Below are 23555 nucleotides of genomic sequence, written 5' to 3' on the forward strand. Positions count from 1 at the left end.
TGACCACATACAGATATATGCAGTATGAATGTGTTCCTTGCTATAGCAAGCAACACAGGAAATACTCCTCACACTTTTTTCTAAATAAAAGTAATTTGGGAATGATCACTTTGCTCTTTTGTTCACCCACGATGAGATTCTGTGAATGCTCCCTGACATACACATAAAAGCAAATACCTTGTGCCAATTTTATTCACAGCATTCCACATCTCACAGCGATCAAATACAAAAAAAGCAGGTTATTGCTTGGTATTAGTATTGGTATTGCTTAGCATTAGTAAGATTTGAAGCAACAAATATATTTCTTGTCACCGATTTTTAAAAAAGAATAAATTTTGGAGAGAAAAGGCTTGAGTTTCTTAGGCCAAAGAAAGCTGTATGTAAATGCCACGACTTTAATGTCAATCATTTTAGTGCTTTCGCATGTCAGTGAAAGTTGAAGAATATATTAAGTGATCTGAAACATTTTTACGTGCATTAAGCTTTAAAGCAAGAAGGAAAGCCACTTAAAGTGTCATCAAGGAAAGCAATCAGGTATGTTGTCAGAGTTTGTGTTAGTGAAATTACTGCTGTTTAAATATTTTTAGAGAGTGGTTCACAAAGTTTAGAATATATTTCAGAAAAAACGTTCTATCAGTAAAGATAATGTTGCCACAAGGTGATATAAATACCAGGCAATTAAAATTCCAGGCATTAAAATACCAGGCATTATTAAATTCTCTTAGTCACTATTCCCATTTTGAAAGTCTGATAGCAGTGCACAGGCAAGAATGGAAATTATTTTTGTCTTGCTGGCTGTTCTGTTGAGATGTCTCATGGGAGCTTCATAAAACTTGTGAGATCACTGGTATCCACGGTGCTATGAGTGTCTGAGGATGGAGGAGAAAGCAGTTTCTTGGGTTTATTGTCTCAGGGTTTGAGGTTTCTTGCATATATTCTGCTTAGGTCTCCCTCTCTGAAGGGCATTATCTTGCTGCATTTTAAAATAAATGATTCTGTATAATGGCTTTATACTGGAAAATAAAGCACAGTGACTTTTTTCTGTGAAATACATGAAAATTTTCAGTATTAGTTCTGTACATGAGTCTGTTTTCATCTCTGAGACTACAATTGTAGAAACTTACCCCTGTTTAGCATCTAAAGCATTCAAATTTCTACCTTCTCCGCTCAGATGTGATTATGGTTTGTGCATTATATGGAGGAAGGCATTGATCAAAGCTTGCAGTATGTTTTGAGAAGTGTATACCCAGGGATTCCTTAAAGAGAAAACAGACTTTATAAAGAAGAGAGTCCTAAAATTTTGTTGTCAATGTCCTAAGGAGAGGCCTGCCACAGACTGCCTCAAGTGAAGCCCCATAGCTCCCCACAGAGTCATGTTACACACACGTAAAAACCAGAAATAACTCATTATTAGGTCTCGAGTCTTCAGAGTCACCAGTGTCGTATAGCTTAGTGCATGAAAAAGTTTAAAACTTAAATATCTTGAAAATTAATTATGACTCCACATTCTCATAACATTATAGTAATGTTTAAGTAAAGGAAAGTGTTATTTCAAGAATTAAAAGGAAAAATAAACAGCAAGCTAATAGTCAAGACATAATGTCTGTCCTTTGATCTAGGGTCTCTCCGAGCCAAAGAACAATGCAGGTTTTGTAGTGGACCCTTGATGCTAAACCAGTAATCTCTCAGCTGTGTATCATTTTCCTGTAATGTGGGTGCCTGGGAGCACGCTGTCCGTGTCTGGCTGAACAAAGAGTCCGGTTGTTCAGTAAACTTTGAAGAAATAGGCTTTGAAGAAATAGGTGCAAACAGCTTGTAGTTTTCTTAAGCAAGCGGAAATCCACATTAGCTCTTTGCTTGTGTATTGAAGTGGCATCGTAGGTAGAAAAGGTTTCAGGGCCACAGCTTAAAAAAAAAGAAAATTGACTGGCTTTCTAGGCCAAACTGACACTTAGAGCTATTATTTTGTGAAGGAAAATCCATTTTAAATTGATAGTTTATGGCTTTTCGTGATTGAAATCACTATTGTTTGTTAAAGATTACCAGTTAGCTCAGATGCTGTTCTGGTTTCTTAGTTAAATATTTGGTAATTAGTGTAATGATTTCTTCACTGACCATCCTAAAAGCGAAAGAAAAGAGAGTATAAATACATGAATGACCTCCACTTTTAAAACTACTTTTCTTTTTTCCTTTTTTTTTAATTATCTTTGGGCTTCATAATAAAAATGTGTTGTGTTTCAGAGACAAGTGATTAATGTGCTGTAATAATTAAGTCACAAGTGTCATCTTCCTTAACATGTTTAATAGCCTATTGACTCATGCTTATTATCGCTGTCATTTTTGGGAGAGTAGGTGTATATAGATTGGACATTCAGAAACTCTGAAGACGCAAAAAATGCTGTTGAATTTCACTGGTCACAGTATCCAAGGATCCATTTTCTCTCGTTGTACTATATTTATGTGGGAAAGATGTTCATCTGAAAGATTTAAAAAAGAATTATACAGATACTTATTTTTTTAATCTTATTTTCACTTATTTGTGTTGGAAATGAACAAAAGTATTTGCTTACTCAGTATTTTTCATTGATAATACAATAAGATTGAGAAACTTTGGACTGTTGCAGCAAGTGTTTCAAGTTCTCAGCAGGAGACATGAAGACCTTAACACAATTTAAGATGACAAATTATGGTGGCTATAATAGAAATGGGAAAGATGACTGTAATAAGAATAATTACTGATTATTGCATCTCCTTAAGCCATATTTCAAAACAAAAAGCTTGTTATCAAAAGGAACAGCACTGACATCTGAAGTTATAATGTTTTAGTCCATATAGTTGTAGACACAGTATGCATATTCAAGGAGGGGAAAAAAGTTACTCTCCCAATTAATGAGGCTGGTATTTAAGGGCCAGTTCAAGACAGTTATCATGGACTGCAATAAGCTGAACTGCTTGATCTCTTAAAACTTCAAAAGAATTTACGACCTGTACTTGAAAATCCATTAAGCTGTGCCTAAGGGAAATTGATGGATTTTTGATATTTGAAAGTAGATTTCCTATGTGAATAGAGAAAATTAACCAGTCTAATTTTTAAACTAAATCTAGAATCTTGGACAATTCTTTCAGAAGGGAAGAAGGAATATGAAAGAATAGATGAAATTAAATTACAAATATATTTTTTTAATTTAAATATATAAATAATATTTTTTTTCATTACAAAGATTCATGATTACTCCTGCCAGAGTAAATACTTTGCAGCAATTTTCTTCATGAAATGTGGACAAAATTTGTAACAATTTATGCCAAGCTGTATTTTTCCAAATAATTTTTCCACTCTTGGTGGGGGACCCCAGTGATTTTTCTGCCCACTGAGTTGAAGTAGGATTCTGATCCCTGTGACACCGATGTAATCTGGAGCGTTGCCATTGCCTTGTGCAGAATTACTCTTTCTGTCCTTTACGCAAGTTGGTTAAACAAAACTGTAACAATTTACAGGGCATCACTGGTCACTTGATAATCCATTAGCTGTGAAAAAAAGGCATGTAAGTTTGCATATTTAGACTCCTACTCTTCTCCTCACCATGCGGGGAGCACTTCAACAATAAAAAATGCATAGCTGGTGGGAAAGGAATGTGATCATCTTCAAAATGTATCTGTCATGACAGGGGGAAAAATGCCAAAACTGGCAAATAACTTATCATTAAAACTGCTGATTGGAGGGGTGGGAGGAAGGTGGGGAGAAGAGTTTGTGTTGGGGTACTGCTTTAGGCAAAGGAAAATTTTCTTTGAAAACAGACTGAAGTATTTAATTGACATAAAATCAAACCTTCAGTTTGACTTTCAGTTGTGATACCCTTTTTCTTAAAATACAAAAATACTTCAGGAATTGAAAAAGATTTTTTCAAGAAGAAAGCCAACATCTTCAGTCCCCCAAAATCTGTGATTTTTAGCTAGAAGTAAGTCCTACAGTCCCGATGAATAGATCTGTCCTTCAAAAAAAACATGTTTTCAACGAGTTTTGTGTTTTATTAAACTATTTAACCCATCGTCAAGTGTCTGATTTAATTCTCTAGCCTTTCTCTTGAGTTTTGCATCCAAAAGATTTGCTTTGTCATCCTGCGGGGCTGACTAGGGAAGGAATTGTTTCAGCCTGTTTAAAGGTAACCATCAAAAGGCTGAAAATAACAATTAATACAGTCCTGCTTAAATAACACTTATACCTTCCTTAGTACGGTGTGCTGAAGACCTCATCTGCTTCTGCAGTAAGTCTTTGTGATTATCAGGGTTTGCTCTGATGGTAAAGTAACAAAAGCTCACAGTTCAGTGTCTCAAGGAAATTACAGTAAGTATCCAAAGGTGCCTGTAAGCTGGAGTGGCAATGTTCAGATAAGTACAGGCCAGATGGTATTCTGCTGTTTTTATACATACATGGAGGAAGCAGATAGTGCCTCTAGGCAAATAACAAAATTCTCAATTAGCTGAGTGGTGCTGTCTGTCCCTGTTGAAAAAAGAACTTTGCTAGATACTCTCACCCATTGGCAAAAGAACATTTATTTGGGTTTGGGAAGGTGAGATCCAGAATGTAAAAAATTATTACTAGGATGAGGTACTTTTATTATTGTGTTGCTTCACATTATATAGAAAAGCCTGTCTATTTTTCTGTGCTCTACTTGGCATATTGAGTCATTGGAAACTGTCCCTTCTATAAAACTGCCTTTAAGCTCACTAATAAACTGAGCTCTGGACAACACCAGGTAGCCAAAAATTAAAAATTCGTTATGGACCGTGGTGTTTCACTCTAAGCTGCCATTTCCCAAGCTGTAGGAGACAACAATCACGACATCTAAAGCTTTTCAGTTCTTTGAATTTCCCCAGGAGGTACAATAGAAATGCAGCGTATTAGATGAGTGCCGCGCTTTTGTGCAACTGCGGCGGGTCTACTAAAGAAGGTTCTGGCTATTGTGCTAAAATAATGTTGCTGTGGTATTGGAGAGATTCTCTATGTTGTGTTAATGTAGATTGGTAGTAATATGCAACACAGGAAAAATGTGTCAGGCTCTATTAATACTGATAGCAAGATAAAGCTTACTATTGTTTAGGTGACAAAAGTAAAGGAGGCCATGTATTGAATTTAGCAGACTCCATCCATTACTTAGTAAAGCAGCAGGTATAATGTGTCTCCAGTGTGTGCTTCTTCATTCTTCTTGATGAGTATTCAGAAAGGCAGCTAAATTGGCACTAGTTTGAGACAGTCTTGTGATGTTTGATCTCTTATGCTAAACAACACAGTCTGCTAAAACCCAATTTAATATTGACCTTTTCCATGACCTGGATTGTGCGACTTTTTGTGTTGTCTATGAATAACTAAAGTCAGTTTACCACATTGAAGAAAAAAACAGCTTGTAACCTTTAATCTGCCACATCCGTGTCGAATGTATGCTTTGAAAACAATTCAAAAAAAAAAAAAAAGTCTAAACTCTTGAAATCCTGCAAACTGCCTTTATCTTTTAGGGAGAAGGGAAGGTATATTTAGATAGATATTTGCTTCACTAGTAAATTTAAAAAAAAAAATCTGGTTTGGTTTGCCTGACAAAAATATAACGGAAGAACTCTCCCGTGTCTTACATCTGTGTTACGATACATAGTCACAATTTTTGAAATAGCCGTTTTACTTCAGATGGTAAGGTAAACAGCCTGTAACCTGAACAGCTGGCTGTGGAAGATGTCTGTCCACTACAGGTAAGATCAAAAATATATAGATATAATATTTTATTTATTTAATTCAAGGAATGTTTAGTTGTTTTTTAAAGGATAAAAAAAAAACCCTTACATTAAGCGGTAGGCAGGTGCATAGTAATATTTATGTAAGTGGACAGTAGATATTAATGGGAATGCAGATACCAATGGGAAATTGGTAATGCCTTTTTTGGGGTTTTTTTTTTTGCAGCTGTTAACGTATTAAAAATCAAGCTGCAGAGTTGGAGCACTGAAAGTCAGACTGGAGATTTCAAGCACTAAATATACATGTGCGCAAGAGCAGGCCAAAAGAGGCTCTTTCAAAAATATACGCATTTCTCTCTGTATTTAGAACCTGCTTTGTACTTTGGTAACACTGAGTATCAAGTGGATGAAAGCGCTGGTTACGTGGAGATTTGTGTCTGGAGGACTGGAACAGATCTGTCCAAAGCAGCTTCTGTCACGGTGCATTCCCGAAAAACAGAACCAGTGTCAGCAGAGGGTGAGTTGCTCAGAAAAACGTCGCTCAGGTTTCTTTAGAGTATGTAAGCATGAAAATGGGTTATCTGGCATTCACTCTTATCAGTGTGCGTATGGGGTGAAAAAGTTAAGTAAAAGACATCAGACATGGCTTTATCAGGTAGAAAACATGATGTTTGTGACTTCGTTGTGTATGGTAAAGACAGCTCGGCTAAACTCACTCGCTTTCTGATGGAGACTGGAGAATAGATATGAATAAAATGGTTGTTAATTTACTCACACCTTAACTGATAGCAGACATTGGGAGAAACAGAGTGATAGAGTATTGTCTTTATAGTACTGTGTTTCCCTGGAATAAAATTGAATTTAAAGCATAGATCTGCAGTTGTCCTAAAATTATGCTATAGTATGTTAGCCAAGGAAGCTTAATTTGTCTATGAAAGCTGGTGTTTCTGAGATTTTAGGGTCTCTCAGTTACTGTGGAGAGGCGGGCACCAATAGTGTGACCTCCAAGGATTTTCTCTGTCCAACACTGACCCAAAATACCTCAAATCTGGTGACTGTTTCTGTAAAACCCTATTTTTATTTCTCGGTCCTAATGAAAAGTTATTTTCCCTATCAGACTTTAGGAATACTAAGACCGGCCAAAATTTTGTGGTACTTTTTAAATACGTTGCCTGACTTGCTAGCTGCTAAATTAATTTTAAGGAGCAATTATAGCTGCTGGGTGTCAAGGAAATCGATTGCATTAATGAGAATTTCTCTGTTCAGCCCAACAAATTGATGACACGCTGGCAAGAGACAGATAAGGCTTCGTCAATTTTCATGTTAACCAAGCTGAAAGCAAAATTGTCTTTTCTAATATGTATGTGATACGTGATCAGATTTGCTACCAAAATAACAAAGAATTACAGCAACTAGTAATGGTGCATGTATGATTGAAGGAAATATAATTTGACTACCGTTACTGAAGAACAGAGAAGTGGTTGGCAAAATAGACAGTGTATGTGATGAATATGTGAAGACTCACTATTCGGGTGAAGAAATATGATTGGGTCCTGCGGGATTTTCTGTGTTGTGTATAAAGCAGCACAATAATGTTGCATTTCTAATCTTGTATTTATAGCATTATTTTTTTTTAAAATAATTTCTGTTAAAGCTTAGTTATGAGATTTGGAAAAAAAAATATTTGCACTAAATATTCTCCTAGTTCCAAGTATTTATAGTTTTACACACAAAAAATATTCATGTGGTTGTATATGAAATGCCTATGCACACAGTGTTTGATTAAGGAAAGAACAAAACCTGTGCAAGAATTGTAGCTCTTCATGATGCAAACAGCCGACCAGGGAGGTCAGCTTTTAGGCAGATAAGTAATAAGTGTTCCTTGCCTCTAATCCGGAGGCTGCATAATGATGTGTAAAAGAAAAAGGCACAGTTGCTTTTAAGTATGTAAACTTCAACATAGCGTGACAAAGAAGGGAAAGAATTGCTGTCATTACAAACAACAAGTAGAACATTTAAAATGGGGTAGGGAGGAACACTCTGGTTAAAAAGAATGCAAAATTATGGGAATAGTCAGAATCTCAGTGAAACAAGATGATAACGAGCAGAAAGAAAAAGTGAAGTCATTATACATCTTCCAGTTTAGATTTAATAGTCTGATATACACACACATTGTTCTAGGTGTGTTCGCCTGCAGTCAGTCTGCCTGCTTCTTTTAGGCATGAGACAGTGGTAACAGCATGATTTTCAAGCTCTGTGATCTAGCCTAGTGCAAGATACTTTTTCTTAGGGTACAGCTGGAATTATGCTGGGACAGCCATCTGCTCCTTTAAAGGTAAATAGAAAAGTAAAACCTCACGTATGTAGTCCAGAGTTGAGAAAAAGGGTTAAATTGCTGTGGACATCAAGCCTGTTGTGTGTTGTTGAGGCCGTAGCCTGTTACTCTGCAGTTTAAGGGATCTTAAAGAAGTTTTGATTATGCTGATGTCATAAAGGGTAAATGATGATACAGATATGTATTTGCCTGTGAGTTGCACTGTATGTTCATTGTTCCCAAATTTGTTTGCACGTGACAAAAATCTAAATTAGGTTTTCTCCAGGACAGAAATAGAAACAGCTGCAAACACATTTCACAAATGTATGAGCGATGTTGACTATATGTATATGACATACACAACTATATGTTGACATATAGTAGTAATTAACCATACAAGTCTTGTTGCTTCCTCAACAGCTGGAGTTGATTACGTGGGCATCAGCCGTAGCCTGGATTTTACACCAGGAGTCAACATGCAAGTGTTCCGTGTGATCATCCTTGATGATTTGGGCCAGCCTATTCTGGAAGGTCCGGAGAAGTTTGAACTAGTTCTCTGCATGCCCGTGAATGCAGTGCTTGGAGAGCCTGGCAAAACTACTGTTGTTATCAATGACACCATCACTGACTGTAAGTATAAAGGGAGCGGTGGAGAGTTTTTCCAAGGGTTTTTCCTTTTAGTGTGTTAAGTGCACTTAGAAGGTGGAAGGGCTTTTTTGGCAGTAAGATAAATTACTATGTGTATAAGTAGTGTGATATATCACTCACCCAACTATGTTATAAAGATTAACAGTTGTGTGCTACACCTAAAGTTGGAACTTAGTGCTACAGTGCAGGTTCTTTACTCTGGCTTGTGTTCCTTCTCATTATACACTTGAAGATACTGTTTTGGACAAGTTGACATAATAGTAGAACTGTGTCATCAGCTAAAAGTACATTTGTTTATGCCTGGTGTATTAGGCTATTTGTTTGAATGAATATTCATTTTGAAGGTAGAGAAGGCTGTAGGGATTTAACTTTTTTTCCCCCTAGTAGTTATTCGAACACCAGAAGTTGTAGGGAGCTAAGTTTTTCAAATAATTATGCGGATTACTATTGCATGAAGCTGTAACTGTATTGTCTCTTCTAGAGGAGCATAAAGGGGGGTGGGGAAACGTAGGTGTAAAACTTTAAAAGTAAACAACGCTCAACACAGCACCACTTGCAGGTTCTCCAGCACTCGCTAAATAAACCAAGCTGACTCTCAGCAGCTCAGGTTTCTGCAAATTCACTGCAGTTCAAAGACTTAAAGAAGCTATATTGTTTTAGAAAGCTCATTCTCAAACAGAACTCTGAAGAGCAGTTACAGTTTCACTTTGAAATATTCACTTGTGGAATTCAGTGCAAAGTATGGTACTGACTTCAGCAGAGATGGAATTGTGGTCATCACCCCTTTTTGCCCTTGTGGTTTTGTGCACCAACTTCCTCTCTGCATCAAAGGTAAAAGAGATTGCTTTATAGAAAATAATCCCACAGCTCTGAAGTGGCTCAAATGCTGTTTTTAAAGAAAATCACCAAGTATTAGCTACTGTGAGAAGACTGGTAACAGAATTAGTATTAAGTTGGGAATTAGTTGCTGTAGACCAGAAAAGTATTTGAATTCATCTAAAAAGCACGCGTGAGGGTCCTTTTCAACTTGTGTAACACGTTCTATTGTCAGTACCCAAAGTCCAGTTCAAAGAACCAATGTACGTGGCAAATGAAAAAGATGAACAGCTGGTGGCCCTCATTTATCGAAGCGGTGACATTAACCATAAATCCGCAGTGCGTTGTTATACTCGCCAGGGTTCTGCCCAAGTTATGATGGACTACAAGGAGAGGCCAAATACAGATGATTCTGTAGTGGTGTTTCTCCCAGGTAAGCTTTTCCCATTGGAATTAGAAAATAATGTGTTACTTTTGCCTGACAAGAAATCTGGAGCTAGACCTCCATGACATTCTGGGAGTTGTTTATGCCAGTTGAGCTTCTGTGGATGAAGAAGGTGCCACAGGACTATTTAACAAATATTTTGCAGCAGCACTTTCAAAGGTTTTTATGGCTGAAGTTGGACAATAAGGAATTCAGTAATACTGAGCATTCTCTGCTACACTTTTGAGCATAGCACTTGTTCATGAGAACAAGCAGGAATAATACTGATGGCAGTGCCTTCAGCAGAGGAGAATCAGAGCAGCAGGTTCCTTGCCATACGGCACCCTGATGAATGCCGCAAGGGATGCTGCCTAGTTCCTATTGTGGCAGAGTCATAGGACTTTTCCTTAGCAGAGATTGACTCAAAAACAACAAGAAAAATGTAGTGTCCCAGTCGGTGCTAGTCTCTGCGTTCATGTTCTTGAGACTGTCTTTCCGATGGCGAGCTTGAAAAAGTGTGGGGGTTTTGTTTTGTTTTTATCCTGGTCTTTTGTACTCTGATGAAGATAATGTCTTATCCTTGCTTCATATCTTTCTGCAGGAGAAACTGAGAAGCCCTGTGTGGTATCTCTGGAGGATGATGTAATTTATGAGGAGGAGGAGGAATTCAGATTGGTGCTTGGAACACCAAAAAGTGATTCCACATTTGGTGCTTCCATTGGGGATCAGAAAGAGACTGTGATCAAGATTAAGGATGAAGAAGACAGTGAGTTTTATGTTAATTGTTGATTGTGTATGTAGCTGCAAGTGGGAAAATGGAACTAATTCCATTCAGTGTTTGGATCAACAGTTTTCAAAGTGCCCAGTATCAAGCTTTTTAAAAAACTGTCAAGCATCTTATTTTTATGTTTTGAATTCGCACCCTTTTAATCTATTCTTAATGCATCACTGGCTCTGCCTTTTTTGGGATAATGGGAAGAGAAATTCTCATGTTTATTTCCATTCTGTTTATTGCTCTATATGTGTTGCTTTCATAAGAGAGTCATAAATTTGACTAAGTTGAAAGAATCATGGATGCCTTGGGTCAAATTCACATGCACAAAAAAAGAAAAGAAAAAAATAATATAATTGATAATGCTGAGAAGTAGACTCTTTGCAAGTCACAGAGAGTCATTTAAGAAAATCAGATTCATTCCATACCTTTGACAAGGCATTAGAATAAGTAACTTATAAAAGTAACTGCTTTCTTCAAGTGCTAAACGTATTTTATCTCTAAATATTTCACTCTAGACTCCACTAAAGCAAACACCAGGGGATCATGTGTTCTCCCTTTCATAATAGCTACAAACTTCTGTCTGAATTAGAGTTTCCAAAATCTTTCACTTCGATAATTCAAGACAGCAATCAATAAATGAAATAAATTAATAGCCAGACAATCACTTTGAATTTTCAGGTTTGTTATGACCTTCTCATTTCCTTTGGACTATCCACTGTTGTATAAGGTATTTGCACTTGGTCTAGTTGACATAAGTAAATTATTATTTTTTTTTTAATGCTCAAGTTTCTGTTGTGTATTTTTTTCCTTGTCTAGAACCGGTGATTAAATTCTCTGAAATGAAACACAGCATTCAGGAGCCTCAGGAACCTGGAGGAATTGCACTAGTAAGAATCCATGTTCTACGCCTTGGTGATAGCTCTAAAGTATCTGTTGTCAGAGTGCACACTAAGGATGGCTCAGCCACCTCAGGGGAAGACTACAATCCAATGTCAGAAGGTAAGAGCTTCATTGGGTGTGGGGATGGGAAGCATTAGTTTGGAAAGTGCCTTCCTGCAAATGGAGTGCTGGACAGGGAGCTGAGTTCTTGTTTTGATAACCAAATGGTAAGTACTGTACTTTAGACTAGGAGTTCCTGCCTCATTTTGTGTGTTTTGGAATGGGAGATTTCAGTGTTTTCTTTTGTAGTTTTTCTGCAAGATAGTTGTGGGACCTGTAAGGGACTGCGTTAGCATTGGTTTGGAGCTGAGATCCTGTTTGCTCTGGGCTACTTTGAATTTCCTAACCTGGAATGCAAACTCAGGATTTCTTCATAAGAATGAAAGTTCAGCCTAGCTCTAGTTGTTATCTGTCTGAGTCACATGTTTGAGCAGGATGTAGTTCTTGAGCTTTGCCTTCAGGTCCCCTGAGGTGGCAGAGGATTAGGGTATTGTTATGATAGACAGCTTAAGGTGATACAGAAATATGCTCACATTCCTGGTTCTGCTATTTTGAGGCAATTGTCTAGATTTATTGTGCTTTCATCATCCTGTAGTATAGAAGAGAGACCTGCCCTAAGCTCTTACAGTAAGGAGTTGCCAGTGGTGGGATGCTTTTCATAGAAAAGCCTGCTCTTGGGAGCTGGCACCCAGGTTCCTGTCTCCCAGGAAAGAGTCCAAGCCTCAAGGTTACAGACCCATATCCTCTTTCTGTGACCCACTGAATTTGGGGTGGGACCCACAAAATTTGGATTTTGTTTTCCTCCTGGTGACATGGTTTTGATGGAGTGTCACCCTCACAGGAACAGTTATAGGCTGGTGGTTGTGCAAACTCCCTAGAGGAGTAACTCTTCCACAGTGTCTCCTGGGGAGGTATGACCTTGAATACAATTTGAGTAAAGTGAACCCATAAGGTCTGTCATTTCTTGAGTATTCATGCTATTGACTAAGGGCTAGTGTCAGAAAAATGGGTACCACTTCATCCTGACTTCTAGCAAGAAATAACAATCCCAACTTGGTTTCTGGACGAAGGACCACAGATGCCTGTTTCTAATAGACCGTTCTTGTCTTGCAATTTCATGTAGATGAATATGTCTCCTAAAGACCTAATGCCAAGTGTGTTGACTTTGCAGTTCAAAGTGCAGTTTTTTCGATCCTGCTATATTAAATATGCAGTGGAAATGGAGCATGAGGTATAATAATGTACTTGGGACCATTCCTTGGCATGCAGACCCACTCTGTTGAGCTTTCTTTGCCATTGAGGCAGGATCTCTGCATGAAAACTGCCTTCATGGCCCATGCTAATTCTGAACTGTATCCAGGAACTGTTTGGAAGAAAGCTAGTTGGCTTGGTGCAAAATCACGTCAGGATATTATGTTTTTATAGCATTTTAAGTCTTCCAACAAATTATCAATACCAACTTGTATTTATTTTTTCTGTCCAGTGAAAGTGGGTTAGTTTTGGTCATTGTACTGAAGATCAGATTGTTCTGAACATCGTACTGAAGACAACTCAGTCTACTAGTACATTTTACATAGAGCAAAAACATGTTACTGCAGCAAAATATGTTACTTGAACAGAAATGACAAAGAAAACAGTTGTTTGGCTCTTGATTTTACATTAATTTGTTGGGTTGTTTTTTTAATCAGATATTGAATTCAGAGAAGGAGAAACTGAGCATTTTGTTGAAGTAGAGATTCTGTATGATGGCATAAGAGAAATGAGAGAAGCATTTACTGTCCACCTGAAAGCTGATGAGAACATGGTAGCAGAGACACAGGTAACCACTATTGATAAAAAAAGTTGCCACTTCTAATGATATTTTTTTTATTTGTACAAAAACATCTAAAAAAACATGTGCTCACAGCATGCATGACAGCCTGGTATTCATACGCTACTGTGGTTAATTTAGTGCATACCTGTCCAAATACTGGTATAAATTAGCTGTAAATCCAGACACTTTGAAAAAAGTCTAGAAGCAATTTCAAACTTTATGTGTGACCCACTGTGTGCTTCACAGAGAGTTTGGCAGTGGAGAGCGCTCTCATTCTTTCCAAGTTATTGGTGTACATCTCAGCACTAACTGGCTTGTAGAAACATCTGACTTTTCCCATTACATCAAAAGATATAAAAATATTAAAAATGAAAGCAAGAAGCTGTGATTGGCAGGGTGGGGTTCTTTTGTATTAATAGTGTCTCTGGCTGCTAGAGACCCAGTATAACAGAGAGAGACTGTATTGGTCCCCCTCTAAACATGTGGGGAGAGATGTGGCAGCATCAGCTGCAGCCATGCTGTGGTGCTCTGATCGGTGCTCTGTGCCCAAGTACAGCTCCGTGAGGCCTTCTCACCCTTCCCCATGGTAGGAGGTCCGTGGGCAGGGAGGAAGGCACAAATGGGGACAGACGGGCATAGATTCGTCTCCCATTTCTTCCTTTATTTTGAGAGAGAGCACAGCAAGTGTTGGAGCTACTACAGTTCTGAAGAGCACCGCCTGCCACTTTGGGCTATGTTTAAGATCTAATTTGACTCAAACACAAGCAACTTCTTACTTCAGTACTACATACAGTAAATTACTACATGCAGAGAAACTATGGCCCTGGGATCCATTACATCATGTATATTATACCTTCATAAATGTGTAGGCTACTATTTTAAAAACAGAGGCTCTAAAGTTAACACACAGTCATTATAATTAAGTTGGTAAAAACCTAAACTGGCTGTGAAATGAGATCAAATTGATATGTAGGCTGAAGCTACAACATGGTCTGTAGAATTAGTTTAGGAGAGTTTGGGGGTTTGTTTCTGTATTTTATGTTTGTGGCAAGGTTTTTGGGGGGTAGATGAGTCAGGAGTGAAGTTGAGCATGGAAAAATGCTCTGAAGGGGGAAAGGTGGTGTTTTAACGTCTGTCTTTGTTTCTTCTTACCCAAATCTACTTTAATTGGCAATAAATTGAATTTATTTTCCCCAAGTTGAGTGGTTTTTGCCCATTAGAGTAATTGATAAGTAATCTCCCTGTCTTTAGCTGAACCCATGAGCTTTCTCATCCTATTTACTCCTCCTGCCATGCTGAAGGTGGGGAGTGAGTGAGCAACTGGGTATGTGTTTGACTGTTTGCCAAGGCTAACTTTTTTTAGTTACAGAAAGTTTGGAATATTTTTATTTCCCTTTTCCTAGTGTTTGGGGAATTATTTCTTCCTTAATTTTTAACTAGTTGCTGGAAAACAGGTTTTAAGTGGAAAACTTAAAAAAAAAAAAAAAACACTGAGGAGTGCATCTTCTTTAATACAAATCACCATTTTATTAAAGAATCCTGGATAAAACCAGAATGACCTTGGTGGCAGAAATTAAGTTGCAGGCACTACTTCTCTTTCTCCCTCTGTTCCTTATTTTCAGCAGTACACATAACCTTTTCTCTCTCTCAACACAGATGAGTAAAGCCATTGTATACATTGAAGAAATGGACAGTGTTGCAGATGTGACGTTTCCAGCTGTGCCCCAGGTTGTCTCACTTCTGATGTATGACGATACTGCCAAAAGCAAAGAGAATCCACACCCTCCAACTGGCTATCCTGTTGTCTGTGTAACAGTAAGGCTTGTTTCTGCATGCTTTTGTCCAATTTACTCATTCCATGCTCTGGACCATGTCAGAAAATTGGAAAAGTATTCAATTCTGGAAAATGGCAACTAAAAGCAGTAGGCTGTTACTGTGTCAGAGGCACTTGCGTAAGTCTTTCTGCTGACCTAACTTCGAGAATGAGAGCTTTCAAGGGAGGGTCACTAACACCCTTAACCTGTGACAGCTTTCTAGAGTGACAGTTTCTTGATGACCTAAATAGGTCTTTGGGGTTTGGGCTGTCAAACTAATAACCAGTTCCAGGGGGTGACTTGGACATGTGGAATTAGGGCCATAAAAATACAGTTTTCTAAACCCAAAGCCGAGCCAGCAGGAAGGTGGGGAGGAGATGAGTGCTGCCCAAAATAGGTCTGTGGCTGGGCCATACAGAGCTTTCCAGAACGGTTCGCATCCTGGGCTTTGCGAGCAGAGCTGTGCCATGATCAGCTGAGGAGCAGATTTTAGCAAAGTTGACTGAACAGCCTCTGGTATCAGCCATCTGTCCCGTCTGCAGGAGACTGCTCTCCCAGACAGAGCTGGCAGAGGGACACATACTTGTGTGCCTGCTGCTTCTGTGTAAAGTCAAGTGTTTTAAACTGTTGATCAAGGATGATTTTGAGAAGAAAAAAAAAAAAAAAGCTGAATTTTGCACTAGCAAAAATCACGCATGCATCTTAGCTCCTGTTTGATTCTGCCGGGGAAGCAGCAACAGATTACTGTGGAGGGTGCAGTTGTAACTTGGCAACTCTTTGCCAGGGATGTATGAATTCAGGCCATTCATTTTATGTTTCTAGCAATTTCTAATTTATTAGAGTGGTTTCACACTGGGATTTTTTCAAGCTAGGATGTCTGAATTTGGAAAAACTGACTTTTTTGTCAAATAAGAGTTCAGTTTTTGTAGTTAGCATTTTCCAGATTTGCGTGGTCAGAGGTGACACATGAATCATAAGAGCAACTTGCTGCTATCTGGGGTTTGGGTTTTTTGTTTGTTTGTTCTCATTTTCAGTTTAAAAAGCCCCATGGCATTCATTCATATCCCTTCAATTAAGGGGAAAATAGTGCATCTGCATGACGGTCTTATTTTGCTGATACAGTTTTAGTAATAAGCACGGTACTGTTAGAATAATGCTAACAGTTACCTTGCCTGGAACAAGTGTAGGTCAGAATAGATAACCCTCTTTATTTTGTCTAAATACCAACCCATAGGCATGCAATCCCAAGTATTCAGACTACGACAAAACCGGATCCATCTGCGCCATGGAAAACATCAACGATACTCTCACGCTCTACCGCTGGCTTGTCAGTGCTCCAAGTGGGAGTGATGGTGTCACTAGCCCGATGAGGGAAGTGGACTCCAACACTTTTTTTACCAGCACCAAATCCATCTCCCTGGACTCTATATACTTCCAGGCGGGCTCCAGGCTTCAGTGTGCAGCTCGAGCTGTGAATGCTAATGGTGATGCAGGTCTGGAGCTGCTAAGTCCCATTTATACAGTAAACAGAGAGGACGGTAAGTTGTTAATGATGAGAATTAAGTAGTCTTTCTTGGGAAAAGATGAGGTAGTGTTTGCAGCTGATGGTGGTCTGCTATGGGGTGTTTTGTTTTGTTATGTTAACTAACATAACATAACTTATATGTTAGTTAATTTTTTTTCATGCATGTACAGACTGTTGCTAGTGAAAGGCAAAAGCATCTTGTAATCATCTCATCAGCTCTGGTATTTCAAGAGTTTGTGCCCATCGTAGGTTGTGTGTAAAAGATTGGTGGGTATAAGGTGATAATGATTTTTTACACCTAATTTCACTAGTGAGTAGAGCAGAATTTTACTTGTGCAGTCTTGGGTCCTTTGCTTTTATCAGTATGCATATTTCAAATGCACCTCTATTTCCATGTGGGTTTAGTTTAAACAACACAGCTACTGACACTGAGAGCAGACTGTAGGTGTATTGAATTTGATGTTGTCTAAAGACCTGCAGACAAAAGACAGTTAAAATACAGGTGCTAGAAAAGAGTGGGGGCATGAAATCCATGTGGAAGTTCAGATATTGCAGCACTGCATGCATAACTGCTGAGAATTTAGGCTGTGCCTCAGAAGGTAAGGGGACATCCTAATTCTAAGTTTCGCCCACATCCCTCAGCTTTCTTAACTGTGATTCATATCTAGATGTGCATGTCTAATCTGTTGGTTTTTTCTCAGAAATTCAGGTGAGGAAAATGCATCTTTTTGCTCAATCAGTTAGTGATTAGAACAGTTACTTGGGAGTTACCTTAAAGTTGTGTTCTGCCCAAATTAAAGCAGGAGCCTGACTTTACTGCATCTCAGCATTCAAGGGGCCAAAATATTGGGTGCTAGGAGGTGACTCTTCTCTGTCTCTTTAGAGTGAATTATTTCATTTTAGCTCTATAAATTAAATACTCACTGTGTGAGAAGCACTATAGCTCACCAGTTATCCAAGTGGGTTATGCTGTGCTTCCTCAGCTCTCTGTCTTGTGCAGTTCAGTCCTTCTGCTACATCTCCTCTGCTACGTGGAGTCCTTCACCTCCATCTCCTCCAGCTGCAGTGCAAAACCCCTGGGTAGGATCGAACTATGTGGGAAGAACTGAAAAACTTGTGTGTTACCCAGGGTATTAGTGATGGTCCTGTTGTAGTGGCAGTGGCCTGTTAACAAGACAAGACAAGGCTTGTGGATAGAGGCAGTATTTTTTGTTAAGATCACAAATTGGGGAAGGAAGGGAAGTTTTTGAGCACGTAATCCGGACTGAAATCCATCGAGGTTTTACACAGATGTGTTCATGCTCAGTGGCTGAAAAGCAGCTTCCTTGAGTCTTTCTGTCGTTAGGAAGTTAGGCAGTAGCCTGTGAAGTTTTCAAGGTTCCTTGAGGCTCTTAAGTGTTAGATTTATAGGTCTAAAGTGGCCATTATGCACCATAGCTCCTCTGTGGATTTACTGCTATGCTCTGAAAGTGCCAGTTCTTTACGTAATTTAATCAGAAATTATCTTTGCCTCAGTCACACACAGAAAAAGAGAGAACCTGAAACACCTCTCTAGTGTTTGTGATGGACCCTGCAGAACGGCACAAACTGCCCCTATGTATTTTAGTTAGCTGTTGTCTGCAGGATGTTGAATCCCCTCAGGCAGCCTGTTTTTTGTGTCAAGAGCTCAGATGCAGTTGTGAACCACCCTGCCCTTCACCTCAGAAGTGATGGCTGCCAAGGTAAATGCTGATGTAAAGTTACCATCTCCCCATTTCTGGGGAGGAAGAACAAATCCTTACCAGGAAGAGGTCAGGTTCCTTAGTCACTGCTGGGCATTGAAACGTTTCCACAGTGCTACCCTTGCCTCTATGGAAGAAGACCTCTTGACTCTAGAGGTTAGACCAGGCAGCATGTGAGGAACTCCCTAATTAGCGTTGGTGTTTCTGCATTTTTCTGACCTACCTCTATGGACAGACATCTCCAAGCTGCTTAACGGAAATATGACACATTTTAACAGGCATCTCACAATCTGTCTTTCCCCTTTGCTCAGGTCTTTGCCAACCTCGCATCCCAGGAACAGTAGGAGCGGAACCTTTCTCAGCTAAAATTTGCTACACAGGTCCAGGTGATCCTGACCATCCCAATCTGATCCGACTAACAGTCACCATGCCCCATATGGATGGTAAGCATCAAGCAGTGAGAGTGACCATTTAATTAACACGCACTGCTTTGGACTTTTCCTCTCCCACAGCTTTGTCTCCACAGTTGTTTGCTGGATTGTGGCAGAACAGTGAATAATCCATGTTTAATGAACAATTTGCCAATTGCAAGGTTAATGTATGAATGAAACCTTGGGCATCCTTAGCTCCGATGTTTCCAGACTCCAGCTCTAAAAACATGTTCACAAGCAGTTAATGAATTTTTGCTCTCTTTCATTCAGGCTGTTAATGGGTCATGTGACATTTATGTTTTAGGAATGCTGCCAGTTATCTCCACGCGCCCCTTGTCCAACTTTGAGCTAACGCTTAGCCCAGACGGCACTCGTGTGGGACACCACAAGTGCTCCAACCTACTGGACTATAATGAGATACAGACCAAACATGGGTTTATTACAGAGGAAACGAAGAACCCCAAAGTGATTGGAGAAATGTCACCTTACCAGTACAGCAGTGCTCTGCGGTCTGCCAAAACCTTGCGTTTCTACCAGAACCTCAACCTTGAGGCTTGCCTTTGGGAGTTCAACAGTTACTATGATATGTCTGAGCTCCTGACAGACTGCGGCGGCTCCATTGGCACGGATGGGCAGGTATGTGGCACTGAAGCGCCTCCCTCTCTCAACAGGAGGCTTTGGAAGCACAAATCCAACAGAAAGCATTACTAAGGATTGCATGAGAAAGGATTTAGTCACTATGCAGGCAGTTTGATACGTGTTCCCTTAGCACAAATGGGTTTTAGAAGTACAGATTTCTTCCTTTGGACTGTATTTCTACGCACAGACATGATTCATCTTCCCAGTAATTGAGCACAGCTTACTGCATTGCTGTTGTTCCTAGTCTGGATTCTAGAAACTCTGCTTTTTTAACTTGCAGAGCTGTTCCAAACTTGTGTACATGCTTATGCTATCACCCAAAGCCTATGGGTGACATTCAAAGAAGAGACTACAATTTTATTGCTCTATACAAGTAAACCATGTGTGTAAAGTATGTTATTGGCCCTGGAAGTGTGTTCTAAGGGTACATAAATCATGCTTTTTTACAAAAAAAAAAAAAAAAAGCTTTTTAAATTAGGAGCTCTAATTTAGGTTTACAGTGTTTGGGCTTTAGGCAGAGCTGTCAAATACGTGAGATTTTATAAATAGAGGCTTAGTTGATAAGGAACAAACAAACATGTAATTCTCCTGAGTAAAACAGGCCATCATTCCAGGTCTTTGGTATGAGTTACATCAACATCAGTCACAAAGCAGGCACGGTGGCTCCCCTGTGCAGTGCCTGACAGCACATTGCATTTACTTGGAAAATAACCCAATGCACAAGTGCCCTACAGCAATTGCTCTTACATTAGAGGAAATTCCAGGGGGCTGTAGAGCCTCTGTGATGACTCTACCTTGAATCAGCCTTCGCTCAGTGGCTTGATGCTTTCCCATTCTGTAGGTGCTCAGCTGTTACCTTCTCAATTGATGTTCAGTGGCCAAAGAAGATTTATTTACTAATTACCTGTTCAGCCACCAGTTCTGGTTGCTTGTTGGTTGGTTGGTAGAAAGAGACCTTCTTAAATCAGGCCATAGTTTTAAATTGCAGTGTTTCAGGGTGCCATAATCCATAAAGTTCAATCTATTGTAAATGTGTTACTTACAGGATTTATTTCTAAATTTGAGTTTAATTTCTGAGTGCCTAAGGAATCTGGTGGTTCTGATCTGGAATTTTAATTTAGGCCACCTTCAATTTCTATGAAGTTTCTTTTGAAGGCTTTTTTTTTTAATTCCAAGGTAAAACAAAATTATAGATGGTCCTTATTTTGGAGAGGTATGAACCTTGTTATGTTAAAATGGCAAAGATTTGAGGACACTATCAAGTGAGGTGATTTACAGCACCTGAAATAGTAGTGATGTCAATAATAGATGAAATATGTTTCTGTGCAGTTTTTTTTTGGTTAGGTTTAAAGAGTGCAGTTCATGAGAATGCAAGGTTGGCAGCGCAAGTAATTTTGTTTCAGGTTGCGTGCAGTAACCTATGTGTTCATTGTTTTTCAGGTCTTAAATCTGGTGCAGTCGTATGTAACTCTGCGGGTGCCTCTCTACGTCTCCTATGTCTTCCACTCCCCTGCTGCCACTGGTGGCTGGCGACATTTTGATTTGCAGTCTGAACTGAGACTCACCTTTGTGTACGACACAGCTATCCTGTGGAAAGATGGGATAGGCAGCCCTCCTGAATCAGAGCTGCAAGGTGACCTATTTCAGATGCTGTCGTGTCTAAACTCCATCCTATTCAACGTTCTGATGATGAGATGTGTGGTCAATAACTTGATACTTTTTAGCCTTCAGAATCTCAAAAGCGGTAACTGACTCCCTTAGTTAAAAAACCCACCCAAAGGACAGTTATGTTTGGTTTTTAATGCCATGTTACTAAACAATATGTTTTGAATCTTCCCTCAATTGCATGCTGCTTTTAATTAATTAATGCATAGACCAACTCTAAAGCAGAAGTTCTTATGGAGACATAGACTCCAGTGCTGAATTGGTACACAGTTACAGGGCAATGGGAGCACTTACATAGCCCTGTGCAGAGGAAGTGCCTGCAAAAGGGACCTTACTGGAGTGAGCAGCCTTGGTTTGTGTGTGACAGAAAGTCCCAGAGCCCTTCTTTCTCCTGACGGCACTCTGTGATAGCAGCATATGTGGATATACTTCAGGTGAGTCTGGTCTTATGTCAGCAAAAGGGAGAAAAAAAAAAAATCTGCCTTAATGGATTGGACCATTAGCAGGTGTAAAAGAGTGCATTTCTTCTGCAGTTGGTGGGTTTGGAGATCTGTCTCAAAATAATCAATGTGACAGGGTTTAATATCTGTGAAGAGCACCAGGGTTTAGGAAAAGTGTTTCAGATCTCCAGATGCAGAAAATATATGAAGAGCCTTCCTTAAAAAATGCACTTGGGAAATATTGGTGGTAACGTCATTGGCTTTTTCCTCCCCAGGCTCCCTCTATCCCACAAGTATGCGGATCAACGATGAAGGGCGGCTAGTGGTGAATTTCCGAACAGAGATCCGTTTCCAGGGCCAGCTGGTGATGTCCCACCCAGGTGTGTACCCAGCCTGTCCACCTGTGCTAGCCACAGTATCTCTCTGTAGTGCTGTCCACCTGGCAGAGGAGAAAGGTATCACAGTAAAGCGTCTGTCTCAGTGTGGAAGGGGAATAAGTAACTGAGGAATTTCCTTCTCTGGGGTTTAAGTTAATTTCTTGCCTTTTTTTTTTTGCTTCTTTGCTTTTGTGTGCTTATTTTATACCACGCCAGGCATCAGTATTAGTTATGGCAAACTATAATTTGCCTTTTATTGTTTCAGGAACATCTCTGGCATCAATGGTGATGTCTGCTGACCACCCTGGCCTCACGTTTACACTCAGTCTGTTACGAAGTGAGCCGACCTTCCACCAGCCTGTGCAGCAGTGGAGTTTTACCTCTGACTTTGCTGTGAGTTTGCATTCAGACTTGAATTTAGGGAAGCAAAGGGAACGTCAGTTTTTAACATGCTTTCCCTGCAGTCCTCAGCACTTTAAGATCAGTAAGCATCAGCTCATTTGGATGCAGTTACATATTTTCATTACCTAATGAACGATCAGAAGTCCCTGGTGTCCCTGGAGCTTGAGTTGAGGCCTGAACCCGTGCTGTTGCAAGCACTAGCCAGCACCATTCATTGAGCGGGCCAGTGCTGGACATGTGGCCTTTCTTGAAGAATTAGCCTTAACGTTATCTCCGTTGGCATTGCCAGGAAACTGTGATCCAGGTGTTGCTGCTGCTGTTCTGAGAAGCTGGAGTTTTCCCGGCATGTGGCAAAGCTGCTTAACTCTTGCTGAGCTCAGGAGTCAGTGGGAACTACTGTGGCCCCAAAGCCTGCGCCTCTAGTAGTGCAGAAAGGCTTGCTTAAAAGTGTCTTGCATCTGTGAGCTGAAAAAGTCATTGTTGGGAGACCGTGGAGAAACACTCGTGTCTCTAATCTTTTCCCAGGTACGAGATTACTCAGGTACTTACACTGTGAAATTCATCCCTTGCACTGCTGTGCCTGGTCGGCAATATGCCCTTCCCATCATCTGCAACCCACAGGACCCAATTGCGTTTGATATGGACATTAGGTTCCAACAGGTACAGTATTTTGCTTAGGACTTACACGTTTTTGTGTGAAGCCTCATGGGCAAAACCAGCCGAAAGTGAATTTAGGCTGAAAGGCAGGTGTTCTGTAACCACTGGAAGAGAGGTTCTGACGTTAGGTCATCCAGTACCAGTTGTCAAGGGAAAATCATGGGGCATTTAAGGTGGCTTCCGAAGGAGCTTTACAGTGCTTGTAGATTGCTCTAGAACTCATCTTCTCAGGTGAGATAAAATCAAACTAAATTCATTTTTTCCCAGTAACTAAAATCCTCATTTTCTATTTATTTACCTCATAGTCCAACCTATTCCCAAGTACTTTGCTGCCTTTTTTTTTTTTTTTTTTGGAAAGGCGAGGTCTGAAGGAATTTTAGTTCAAAGCAAGATTGTTTTCAAAAATAGCTTGTAGTCCTGAGGTGGATTTTTAG

General features: G+C 39.6%; 1 protein-coding gene across 1 annotated transcript in view; it reads left to right on the forward strand.

Annotated features, from left to right (window-relative positions):
- FREM3 (FRAS1 related extracellular matrix 3) overlaps positions 1-23555 on the forward strand; it is a 64732-nt gene that overhangs the window by 35123 nt on the left and 6054 nt on the right. Inside the window, exons 7-20 of the mRNA XM_074588819.1 lie at positions 6089-6238; positions 8456-8665; positions 9735-9932; positions 10525-10689; positions 11515-11697; positions 13326-13456; positions 15107-15265; positions 16499-16802; positions 18822-18953; positions 19246-19577; positions 21021-21213; positions 21961-22065; positions 22328-22455; positions 22990-23124. Of these exons, the coding sequence (XP_074444920.1) occupies positions 6089-6238; positions 8456-8665; positions 9735-9932; positions 10525-10689; positions 11515-11697; positions 13326-13456; positions 15107-15265; positions 16499-16802; positions 18822-18953; positions 19246-19577; positions 21021-21213; positions 21961-22065; positions 22328-22455; positions 22990-23124 (2525 nt within the window). The remainder of the gene's footprint in view (positions 1-6088; positions 6239-8455; positions 8666-9734; positions 9933-10524; positions 10690-11514; positions 11698-13325; positions 13457-15106; positions 15266-16498; positions 16803-18821; positions 18954-19245; positions 19578-21020; positions 21214-21960; positions 22066-22327; positions 22456-22989; positions 23125-23555) is intronic.

The sequence above is a fragment of the Larus michahellis genome, chromosome 5 (genome assembly GCF_964199755.1).
Source record: "Larus michahellis chromosome 5, bLarMic1.1, whole genome shotgun sequence".
NCBI classification, from domain to species: domain Eukaryota; kingdom Metazoa; phylum Chordata; class Aves; order Charadriiformes; family Laridae; genus Larus; species Larus michahellis.